General features: G+C 43.9%; 1 protein-coding gene across 1 annotated transcript in view; it reads right to left on the bottom strand.

Moving 5' to 3' along the window:
- The window catches only part of ADGRB2 (adhesion G protein-coupled receptor B2), a 396,525-nt gene that overhangs the window by 75,064 nt on the left and 308,927 nt on the right, over nt 1-12,534 (bottom strand). The window contains exons 10-15 of the mRNA XM_058195850.1: nt 8,964-9,158; nt 5,485-5,553; nt 5,256-5,364; nt 3,625-3,771; nt 1,849-1,924; nt 1,616-1,718 (exon numbers count right to left, since the gene is read on the bottom strand). Of these exons, the coding sequence (XP_058051833.1) occupies nt 1,616-1,718; nt 1,849-1,924; nt 3,625-3,771; nt 5,256-5,364; nt 5,485-5,553; nt 8,964-9,158 (699 nt within the window). The remainder of the gene's footprint in view (nt 1-1,615; nt 1,719-1,848; nt 1,925-3,624; nt 3,772-5,255; nt 5,365-5,484; nt 5,554-8,963; nt 9,159-12,534) is intronic.

The following is a 12,534-nucleotide window of genomic DNA, read 5'->3' as shown; positions in this document are numbered from 1 at the left end:
TTCAGAGGCTGCCTAAGCATTCAATGCACATCAAAGTATGTTGCTGTTTCCTATGTTCCCTGTTAGACAGTAAAGCAGAGGTCTTCAAACTTGGCAGCTTTAAGACTTGTGGACTTCAACTCCCGGAATTCTCCAGCCAGCTGGCTGGAGAATTCCAGGAGTTGAAGTCCACAAGTCTTAAAGCTGCCAAATTTGAGGACCTGCAGTAAAGTATTGCAAAAAGGCAGGGCAGAAATGAAGTATCAATTTCAAGAATAATTACATCAAGGGAGAATTTCTTCCCTTTCTCTCTTAATTACAACAGATGGGGTGAAACCTTTTATACTGATCTAACCAAAGCAACAACAAAAAAAGTCCTGATTTTTTTTTCTCCAGCAGTTTTTCAGGGATAAAAATGAAATACAGATAGTATAGTATAGTATAGTCCTCGATTTACAACAGTTTATTTCGTGACCATTCAAAGTTACAATGGCACTGAAAGAGTGACTTATGACCGTTTTTCACACGTACGACCTTTGCAGCATCCCCATGATTATGTCCTCAACCTTCAGATGCTTGGCAACTGGTTCATATTTATGATGGTTGCTGTGTCCCAAGGTCATGTGATCATATTTTTGCAACCTCCTGACAATCAAAGTCAATGGGGAAGCCAGATTCATTTAACAACTGGGCTATTAACTTATCAACTGCAATGATTCACTTAACAACTGTGGCAAGAAAGGTCATAAAATGGGGCAAAATTGACTTAATAAATGTCTTACTTAACAACAGAATTTTTGGGTTTAATTGTGGTCGTAAGTAGTGGATGGAGATAGATAGATACAGAGAGAGACAGACAGACAGACAGATAGACAGACAGATCACACACACAAACACACCAATACTATTTATTTTTCTGATACTTTCTCTCAGTAGCTTTTTGTTCTACAGATGTTTGTGGGCTGTTAACCTCTTATGCTGCTCATTAGGGAAATCAAAGTCTCATTTCAAAGTAGTCCTTGAGTTACAACCAATCTGAAAATGGGGTCTTACAACCGAATTCAATGTTCTGATGGTTGGGCCCCCTCCACAGTCATGTGACCCAACTTTGCTCGGTAACATTTATGGCTGTTGGCAATGCACTATTGCCATATATTTTGCAAATAGTTTTGACAAAATCTAATTCCTGTTTTTAGCAAAATTGTACCCATGGCGAACCATTGGTTTGGTTGATGGCTGTGGCATTTGCTTAATGATCGTGACATTTTTTTAATTACCACTACAAAAAAATGTCATAAAATCAGGTGACCTGCTTTATGACTGTCACAATTTATGACAATAATGGTCTGGCTTCATTACGGTCATATGTCCAGGACTATCTATATAGACATTAGTTCTGACTATGTTCTCAGAAAGCAAAAGGATGCTCGATCTGTTCTTCTGCATCCAGGGTTCCCTCTTCACAAATACCAGGTTTGGCCCTGGCTTGGCTACTCAACCTCCAGCCATAGAGCACTATTTTGTAGCATAAAGTGATAATGGGATGTTTAAGTCAAGAGCTTGTCTTTTAATTATACTGGGCTGGACTACACTTACCCAACTCAAAGGCAAAAGTGCCACAAGACCCCACACTTACATTGATAATATGGGACAACTCCACTGAGATCAAGGGTTCCACGGCCTTCGTTGGTGGTTTCACTGTCACCGTGAGAACTTTGGACATGACCGCTAGAGGACTTCTGTTGGTGAAATTGGCAATGTCACTGGAATGAGAATGCATTCAGAATAAAAATGCACCACAAATGTATTGCTGCAAACACATTACCAGATGGACTTGCTTTTCGCAAGCAATTTGGTAGATCCACTCACCTAGGAGGGGGCAGAATTAATCCCAAGGTGCGATATAAGATGGCGCCAATGACAAAATAAGCCGAGTCATCTGCTTCTTCAGACAGAAGGAGAAAGAAGGACAAGAGCCACATGGATTAATGCAGCAGCTAAAGGGCCATTTGTGGGACATGAAATCAGGACTTTGTTGTGTTAAACAAAACTCAGAGCAATGAGTAGACCCCTAAACTACAACTGCCAGAATGAACACATTTGTAAGATTTCAAGAATGTATTAAGTGATTTATATACTGAACAAAGAAAGAAGTGGTAGAAAAATTGTGCAGCTGTAGGATTGTCTCTGTCATGTTCCTGGAGAAACTGCATCAGTTGAATATTTGTCTGGAGAATCCTTTCTAGGGTTAATGCTTGTGTGAAAGACCAAAGCAAGCTGCATCTGCATGAACTGAACCAATATAGAGTTCAAGAGAGAATCAAATCCTTACAAGTCACTCAATAAGGATTTTAAAATATCTTTTTCTATAGCGTGGTGTAATTTTTCTGGTTTCTGAGTAGAAATTCAAGCATATGGCAGGTTGCACACATGCATTCATTTCAACTTTATAACATATGCATGCATATCATATAAATGGGGCTATAAATAGCTAAGCCTCATATTTCCACCTCTGATTTGAAATCTGGAGAAAGAGGTTGGACTTTCACAATAGTGGAGACAGAATCTGTAACTGGAATGCCAAATCAAAATTAGAAACATCACATCCAACTCTGTGAGTCAGTTATAATAATAACAACACTTCAGTCCACCCTATATAAAAATGTCTGTAAGCACAGATTAGCAATAATGTCAGACAAAAGAATCTGGCTTTAACAACTGGTGTTTTGGCAGTCACGTCTAAGCAAATAAATCTAAAAAGTTCTGAACTCTTTCCAGTTTGTCTATAAAGATTGGATTAAAAAAACTGAACAGAGCATTTTGCATTTCTTCCTTCTCTTTCTTAGGAATAGCATTATTCCTCAATTATTCTACTTTGTTGATCTTAATAGCAATAGCACTTAGACTTATATGCCGCTTCACATGTGCTTTACAGCCCTCTCTAAGCAGTTTACAGAGTCAGAATATTTTCCCCAACAATCTGGGTCCTCATTATTGGAAGGATGGAAGGCTAAGTCAATCTTGAGCTGGTGAGACTCGAACTTGAACAGTCAGCAGAAGTAGCCTGCAGTACTGCATTCTAACCACTGCACCACCATAGTTCGTACAGATCATTTCTATGAGTCTTTATCAGGTCAAAGCTGTTTTCAAAGGGTGAACTGTCCTTTTTTCCTATTCTTAAGAGAAATATGCAGAAGGTTCATATCTAAGAAAAACTTCTTTTTTATAATGCAGCTTATAGTTACCTTTATCACTTTGATGGATCTATTAAGGACTAACCTCAAAATGTCAGCAGGGCCTCAGCAAAAAGACAATGCCAAAAGGCCTGTGTTTCTCAACCTTGGCAACTTTGAAATGGGGGGACTTCAATTCCCAGAATTCCTGAGTTGGAGAATACTGAGAGTTGAAGTCCACCCATCTCAGAGTTACCAAACCTGAGAGACACTGGCATAGGCAGTTTGATGAGAACGTCTTCTAAAGCCTAGCATTCTTCAAAAAGACCCACAGTTTCCTAACTGAATGGCAGAAGAGCATCTGGGAGCACATGTCTTATTCAAGCTGCTCATCCCCCCTCTAACCACTACTCCTGGATCTCCTTTTCTCCACCCACCCTCAATGAGCCGGTCCCTTGTGGAGGCTATGTACCAGATGAGGAGAGATTGAGCACTTCTTTGGGAATGAAGATCTTGTCTTCGGAGTGGCGGGCCCAATCCTTCATGCCCCGACGCCCCTTCATGGGGAAATTGATATCACTGGACACAGCAGAAACCGGCTCTCTCTGGATGCTAATCACTGCCAAGGGAGGGAAGGGGATAGAAAGGAGAACAGGAAAGAAGGGCTGGGTGTCACTCTGCGATAGAGATCAGGAAATAAAGCACACTTGACCCTCATCCTCAACATCATGGCCTTCTAGAGCAGGGACAGAACAGGGGTGGAAGTTACACCTTCCTTGATGGCCATCCAGCTCCCAGTTCACTACAGGTTTATAAAGGTTATTTTAATTTTAAAAATGCAGAGGACATGCTTTAAAGCTAACAAAACACCATCTGCTAACATCTACAGTTAGTCCTCAACTTGCAACCATTCATTTAGGGACTTACAAGTTACAACGACATTGAAAAAAGTGACTTATAACCAGTCCTCATGCTTATGACCATCATAGCATCCATGGTCATATCATCAGAATTTGGGGGCTTGGTAACCAGCATGGATTTATGACAGTTGCAACATCCTGAGGTCATGTGATTGCTATTGGCAACCTTCCAATCGACTTACAATAAGCAAAGTCAAAGATTCACATAATAATTGTATGATTCACTTAACCACAGTGATCCTTTTAACAACTGTGGCAAAATGGTCATATAATCAGATGTGACTCATTTAATCTTATTTAGAAATACAAATTCCGTTCCCAAAAATTGAAGACTACCTATATATTATTTTGGAGAAACACCTTTGGGTCTCTCAAAGTCTTACTGAAATTAAAGACAGCATCTCCAAATGGAGATGAGTTCCTTCACCTTTTGATGAATGGGTATTTTGTGATTTACCATACCCACTAGGGAGTCAGTTGGGAACAGGCATGTTTCCCTCAGTAGGCATTTTGTGAGCATGTCAACCAAAGTCTCTCAGAAGTCCTAAGTCATTCTTGGCCTAGAAGGATTTGCAGGGCCAGTTCTACAATAACACCTAGAAAATTCACCATCAGAGGCGATAGATGCAAGCTAGTTTACTATCAATGGTGGTAGGACACAGAAGAAAGTAGGACAAATGAGTGAGAGCCAGAATTTCCAGAACAGCAAAAAAGGAAATAAGACTTTGGAAGAAACTTGGCCTTTTGATCTTGTCTAGCTTGGAGAGCAATATCCTGCCTGCCTCGCCTTTTGCACTTTAGCCTCTTTTGCTTAAGATCCATTAAAAATGTTTTCAATCTCTTGGAAATACAGGGACATATCTTATGATATAGTGGCATTCCAAAGAAGCAGGAAAGAAGTTTGAAACACTTTCTTCAAGAAGGTGCTTAAGTGAAAAATAACTGTGAACTTTTGGGGGTGGAAAAAACAAGACAGAACATCCCACAATTTTATAAAGATAGCCATAAGATTGATGCTGGGAGCTGCATACATCTTGTAAATCACCTCCCTCTGCTCTATCAGGAAGTTCCCAATGGACTGCAAGAGCCTGAGCCTGAAGAAGACTATCATTGCCAAGAGCCCATTCCTTGTCCCAAGCCCCCCAAAAACTATTCATCTGTCCAGTCCCTTCCAGTTGCTTACCCAAGTTGTCTGTAACAATAAGGGAACTCTGGAAAGCCTTGAGGGCACCTCCTACCAGATGGATGAAATCTTCAACCACTTTCATGAGGAGGACGGAACCAGGCAATACCTGTACAGGGAATGGAGGAATCAGAATTAATAGAGACCTCCACTAATTAATTCTCACTCCGGTGGGAATGAGAGACTTCTGATTCCCACCAAAGGCACAGGTTCATGCCCAGCAACACACCTGTTGTGCATCTTCCCATTTCTCCCTGTTTTCTGCATCTACCATGTAGCTCACAACCTGGAAGAAACGCTGGAGGGAGAGAGGAGAAAGTGAAGGAAAGAGACCAGACGGTGAGAAACACTTGTAATATTTATGGCAATTTGGCCTTAGGCAGTTTTCTCAATTTCCCAGCAGCAAATTCCATTCAACCCCATTTTTATCTCTCTTTATATATTTGGCTGAAAATCTTTTGCTTGAATATTCATGCTCATTTTTTTAACATTCACAGGCATTTTCTAGGACCCCCTGTGTTTGCAAGTCATTTCTGTCATTATTAAATATAGAATTTTGTATATATTTGACCTTTCCCAGTTGTGTGTGTATGTTTGGAGTGATGCCCATATTGCAAGCTTTCTAAAAAAAAAAGAGTTCTATTTATTTTGAAGGCTGAAATGGCTCTGTTTGTATACAAGTTAACGTTAAACAATTTTTATCATTCCCTGCCTTTGTGTAAAGATGCATTCTGAACAGGCTCAAAAATTAAGAGGCAGAATCCGCCTGAGATATCCCACTAGTCATCATAATGTGTTTCTTTTGCATTTCTCCAAAATGCCTCCTGGTGAGGCATAGATCAGAGGTAGAAAAACTGCTTTTGCATACAAGTTCAGCCCTAACATGTCCAGGTTTAGCTGAAGAAACTCTTGCAAACAAACTGCTGATTAGCCATTGTAAGCCACATGGGAACTGGATGGTTGTGTTTAAAAAAACCATTTGAAATGCTCTTAATGTCACATGGTGCCTAAACAAATAGTTATATAACGTCTGATCATGATGGCCTCGTTCCGTAATGGCAAATCTATGGCATGCATGCCAGAAGTGGCACACAGCGCCCTCTCTGTGGGCATGTGAGCTGTCGCTCCCGTTCAGCTTTGCTGCGCATGTGTGCTTGGGCAGCTGGTCTTTGGGTCTCTGCCGCACATGCGCGGGGTTCAGGGTGTATGCCGGGAGAAACACGTGCATGCGCGAAGGGCGGGGGGGCATGCGGAGGGCACACACATGCATGGAGGGTGGGGCACATGTGGGGAGCTACATGTGCATAGCGTGGGGCGGGGCACATGCGGGGGACATGCACCCATGTGCAGGGGGCGGGGCACATGGAGGATATACGCATGCACAAGGCACATCTGCAGGGGGTGCACGTGCATTGCATTTTGGGGGTTTGGGCACACGTGCGCGTATTTGCACACAGGTTCACACACTTTGAGCACTTGGTCTGTAAAAGGTTAGCCATCACTGGCCTAGTTCGTACAACTCCTATAGAAAGCGGTTGACTCCACAACTCAGCTTCATAACCCATAATCTTCTCAATCTCTTTTACCATAGACAAGCATGATGCATGGCTGAGTAAGGGCATCCAGTGACATCACATCCAGTTTTCTCAGTGGATGGGATGGCCAAATAGGACTGGGGCTTGGTGGTGAGGACCCTTTGTACAGAAGATATCATATATTTTGCCTTGTTTCAGCCTCTGAATGGAGTGCTCCAGCTATCAAATCTTCCCAATGGAGAAAAAAAGAGAAATGGTCCCGATTCTTCCCTCCTTTGGGAAAGCAGTACAGGTAGTCCTCAACTTACAACAGTTCATTTAGTGACCATTTGAAGTTACAACGGCACCGAAAAAAGTGACTTGTGACCATTTTTCAGACTTATGCATTGCAGCATCCCCATGGTCACATGATTTACATTTGGATGTTTGACAGCTGGTTCACATTTATGACGGTTGCAGTGTCCCGGGATCATGTCCTCCTCTTCTGTGACCTTCTGACAAGCAAAGTTAATGGGGAAGCCGGCTTCACTTAACAACTGTGGACTAATTTAATAACTGAAGTGATTCACTTGCCAAATGTGGTAAGAAAAGTCATTAAATTGGACAAAACACATTTAACAAATTTCTCACTTAGCAACATAAATTACAGAGGATTACAAATTCCATACAGAGGAATTATTGAGTCTGTCATCTGCACCTCTATAACTGTCTGGTTTGGTTCTGCAACCCAACAAGACAGACACAGACTTCAGAGGATAATTAGAACTGCAGAAAAAACAATTGCTACCAATCTGCCTTCCATTGAGGACCTGTATACTGCACGTGTCAAAAAGAGGGCTGTGAAAATATTTACAGATCCCTCACATCCTGGACATAAACTGTTTCAACTCCTACCCTCAAAACGACGCTATAGAGCACTGCACATGGGAACAACTAGACACAAGAACAGTTTCTTCCCAAATGCCATCACTCTGCTAAACAAACACTGTCAAACTATTTACTAAGTCTGCACTACTATTAACCTTCTCATCTTCTCATCATTCCCATCATTCTCATCTCATTGTTCCCATCCTTCCACTTATGACTGTATGACTATAACTTTGTTGCTTGTATCCTTACGATTTGTATTGATATTGTTTCCTGATTGCTTATTTGTAACTTATGACTATCATTAAGTGTTGTACCGTATGATTCTTCATGAACGTATCTTTTCTTTTATGTACACTGAGAGCGTATGCACCAAAACAAATTCCTTGTGTGTCCAATCACACTTGGCTAATAAAGAATTCTATTCTATTCTATTCTATTCTATTCTATCCTATCCTATCCTATCCTATCCTATCCTATCCTATCCTATCCTATCCTATCCTATCCTATCCTATCCTATCCTATCCTATCCTATCCTATCTATTCTATTCTAAATTCTGGGCTCAGTTGTGGTTGTAAGTCAAGGGCTACTTGTACGTGATTCTAGAATGGGTAACCTCCCACTTTCTTCAATTGGGCCAGTATGTGGACTCTGATCAACAAAGCAGGAGAGGGTCTGGGAAAGAGACCTCACTACAGGCTCCATGGAATGGAACTCCCCATACCGAGAACATATAAAACTGTGCCAGATGGATAAATAATCACAATAATCTCAATCTTTGAAAGTTGTGCTGCCAATAGAAGTAAACCCAAATAGTAGTGATCACCTTTCCCTGTACAGGAGGGATCTCCAAACTAGGCAGCATTAAGATTTGTGGCTTTCAGTTCCCAGAATTCCTCAGCCAGCCATGGAATTCTGGGAGTTGAAGTCCAAAAGTCTTAAAAGTACCAAGTTTGGAGATCCATGCTTTAGAGGGAGTATTTCTGTATGTAATAAGTAGATGAAGAATAAGTAGATGGAGTTATTGGGGTATATTAGGAGGCCCATCCCAGCAGCAGTAGCTATCCTGAACTCTGATGTCAAAATAATAATATGTGCTTGATGGCATTATTATGCACATGCTGCATTTAGAAGCGAGCATGTGAGTCATAGTTTTGCATGATGATGTCAGCAAGCATGAGGTTATTTGGATATCATTCTCCCAATCTAAGCATATGCAATGCGACCAGTCTCTTCAGCTTCAATGACTTCATGAACTTAAGAGTCAAAGAATGGTTTCTTCTCCTTCGGATGTCAACATAATACCTGCACGTCATCTGAGGAAGGAATGTAAGTGGCTCTTTTGTAAGTATCTGTGACATTGCGCAAGATCTCCACTGAGAAGAGCAGGTCCCCACTGTAATAGCTTCGGCGGGCAACAAGCTCCAGCAGGCTACGAACCACTTGTGACATGCCCTCACCTGCCAGCATGCGCTGGCCCTTAGCCAGGTGCTCACGGAGCTTGAAATGGAGAGGGAAAGAAAGGGAACAAGGTCAGATCATGGATTAAAACCAGGTCCAGCATATGAAAAAATGTAATTACAAGCATCTTAGGACTTCCACTTGTTCCTCAAATATAATGATGAAGATCTGAGAGATTTCTGCTATGGTAGTTGGGATGTTTGCTCCTTCTGAAGCCAACTGATTCTGTACCAACCGATTAGCACCAGATGCTCTTTCTCCTCAACTTTGGGAAGAGGACCTCCACAGAAGCCCATAAAGAGAATTGAACTTCAGCAGGAGCTGAACCTAATGTCCTGAACATTGTTTAGTTCAGTGGTCATCAACCGATGGTCCACAGACCACTGGTGGTCCGCGAGAAAATTTTGGTGGTCCGTGGAGAAATTTTCATATTTTTGCATTTTTTTTGTATTGCACTCCTCAAGCTATGCCCCTCTGAAAGCAATGAATCCAGCCCGCGTGCAGAAACACATGGCTGCATCGCCTACATCACCCCACCCACACGCCAGCCCCCACTCTCAAGGCTGAGCGCAAACCTCACCTTGAGTAGAGTGGTATGAGCCACACGAATTGGAACTGGAAGGTAAGACCAAGAGCTTGCCGCACTCACCTAAACAGCTGCCCGGGGGGGGGGAGGTTATGCCACTTTCAGGCCTACATCTCTCCTTCCACAAGGCCTCTGGGTGGGACTGTAGTTGTTGTGCCTCGCCCACCCTCCTCTCCACAGCCGGGCCCCTCCCATCTCCTGCTATCTGAGCCAGAGTCTGATTATGAAGAGGAACGGCCTAGCATGCCTCCAGCCCCCAGCCCTGGCACCATGCCCGGACAGAATGAGCAAACAAACCTCCCTCCTACAGCGTGTGAGCACGAAGCCAGCCATGAGCTAAAATTGCTGGCAGCAGACCAGGAGGACGGAAAGATACAGTGGACGGAGCCCCACTTCTGGAGAATGGAGAGGCGACATCAGCAAAAGGAAGGGAGGGGCAGGCCTGGATAAGTGCTGAGCCATGGAGCCACACCCCATGGCCTATATAAAGGATCTGCTTTTTGGCATTCCTTGAGTCAAGCAAAGTCTCATCTGGTTGCTGAAGTCACACCTTGGATTCCTGCCTGCCCTGAGAACTCTGACAGGAATTTGGCAAAGCTGCAGAGGCTTCGTGGCCACGCTTGATACAGATTTCCCAGACCCGGCTGTCAGAGGAGGAGTGGGACACGACAGTAGTAGTCACAGGACTGGCCGGTTGGTCATCCCAGAGCAGCTCCTCCATCAGGGTGTACCAGCCTGCAGGGAAGCTGGCTGCTCCCCGGCAGGCCAGTGCACCCTGGTGAAGGAGCTGCTCCAGGATGACCAATGGGCCAGTCCTTTGAGTGAGACTTCTACAGCTCGGGAGTATGGGACTGGCCATGGGGGGGCTGGAAATCTGTGTCCTGGGGTGGTATGTGCAATGTGCAAAAAGGAGTGCAGCCCTTGCTGTCTGGAATAAAATAATGGTGCTGTTTTGCAATGGGGGAGGGGGAGGCAGATGTGGGCTGAAGTGGTGCTTGAGATGACTGGAAGCTGCGGGAGCAATGCACTACTTTCATTTGCATGGAAACAGCATTCCACCTTGGTATATTTGCGCCAGTGCAAGGCAGCCCTTGTTTCCTGCCGCTTGGGACTCGAAGTGGTAAATGGTGTCTGGTTCGGAGAGCAGCCAGATTTTGCTCTCCGTTGCACATGCCAGATCGCCCCCCTGCAAGTTCTCATCTCTCAAGGAGCCCAACCAAAGCTTCCTGCGCCGCTTCAGGGAGTACTCGAGAGACGAGAGCTTACAGGAGGGTGATCTGGCATCCCCAATGGAGAGCAAAATGCAGCTTCTTCTCTCTGCTGTAGTGCGACATCAGGATTTGCGTGGCATCAGGATTCCACCTCGGTATATTTGCCCAGACAGTGGCACAAAGCAGCTCTCATCTCCTGCCACTTGGGACTCAAGCGTGGTAAATGGCAGCTGGTCTGGGGAGCAGCCGGATTTTGCTCTCCATGGCAGACACCAGACTGGCCCCCTGCAAGCTCTCATCTCTCGAGGAGCTCTCACTGAAGTGACGTGGGAAACTTCAGCCGGGCTCCTCGAGAGACAAGAACTTGCAGGGGGCCAGTCTGGTGTCTGCCATGGAGAGCAAAATCCAGCTGCTCCCCTGATCAGACACCATTTACAGCTCCGAATTCCAAGCAACAGGATATGAGGGCTGCTTTGCTCCATTGGCTGGCGCAAATATACCAAGGTGGAATGCTGATGCCACACAAAATGAAATAGAGAAAAAGAGACGGAATGAAAGAGAGAGAATAAGAGAGAAAGGGGGGGAGAGAGAGAATGAGTGGGAGAGAGAGGGGGGAGAGAAAGGGAGAATGAGAGAGGGAGAGAGAAAGAGAGAAAGAGGGACAGAGGGACAGAGAAAGAGGGAAAGACAGAGAATGAATGGGAGAGAGATGGGGAGAGAGAAAGAGAGAATGAGAGAGGGAGAAAGAGAGAAAGAATGAGAGAGAAAGAGGGGGAGAGAGGGAGAGAGAGATGAGAGAATGAGAGAGAATGAGTGGGAGAGAGAGAAAGAGAGAATGAGAGAGAAAGAATAGGAAAGAGAGGGGAGGGGGGAGAAAGGGGAGAATGAGAGAGGAGAGAGAAAGAGAATGAGAGAGGAGAGAGAGAAAGAGAATGAGAGAAAGAGAGAGAATGAGTGGGAGCGAGATGGGGGAAGAGAGAAAGAGAGAATGAGAGAGGGGGAAAGAGAGAAAGAGAGAAAGAATGAGCGAGAAAGAGGGGGAGAGAGAGATGAGAGAGAATGAGTGGGAGAGAGAGAAAGAGAGAATGAGAGAGAAAGAATAGGAAAGAGAGGGGAGGGGGGAGAAAGAGAGAAAGAGAGGAGGGACAGTGCCTGAAGGACCCCATCCTGTCATTGGGAGTCCAGGCACTTCAGCAAGTGGTGCGCTGGATTCGTATTAGTGGTCCCCAGGATTTAAAATTATGAACTTGGTGGTCTCTAAGGTCCAAAAGGTTGGGGATCCCTGATTTAGTTGATTTGGATCCTTGCCCCATTTAGGATAGAGAGCCAGGATTGGTTTCTCTATACCGAAACTTCAACTCTCTATGAATACCTTCATAGGTTAGGGGTTAAAATTTTCAAGAGCTTCTAGGAAAGCTTAAGCAACCCTTCTTAAATTCTAGCCACAAATTACAGAGAGAAAATCCTAGGAAACAACTCAGCAGAAACTGAGAAATACAAGGTTTCTGGATCTCTTCAATTTTTCTCCCTAAGGCAAGATCTTTATTTTTCTCCCTACTTCTTAAGACCTGAATTAGTAAGATTGACCAGGTAAGCAACTTTTGGCAATTCAGCTAAG

Source organism: Ahaetulla prasina, chromosome 10, assembly GCF_028640845.1.
Source record: "Ahaetulla prasina isolate Xishuangbanna chromosome 10, ASM2864084v1, whole genome shotgun sequence".
Lineage (NCBI taxonomy): Eukaryota > Metazoa > Chordata > Lepidosauria > Squamata > Colubridae > Ahaetulla > Ahaetulla prasina.
The sequence above is the reverse complement of the archived record's forward strand: the minus strand, read 5'-3'. Positions and strand labels throughout refer to the sequence as shown.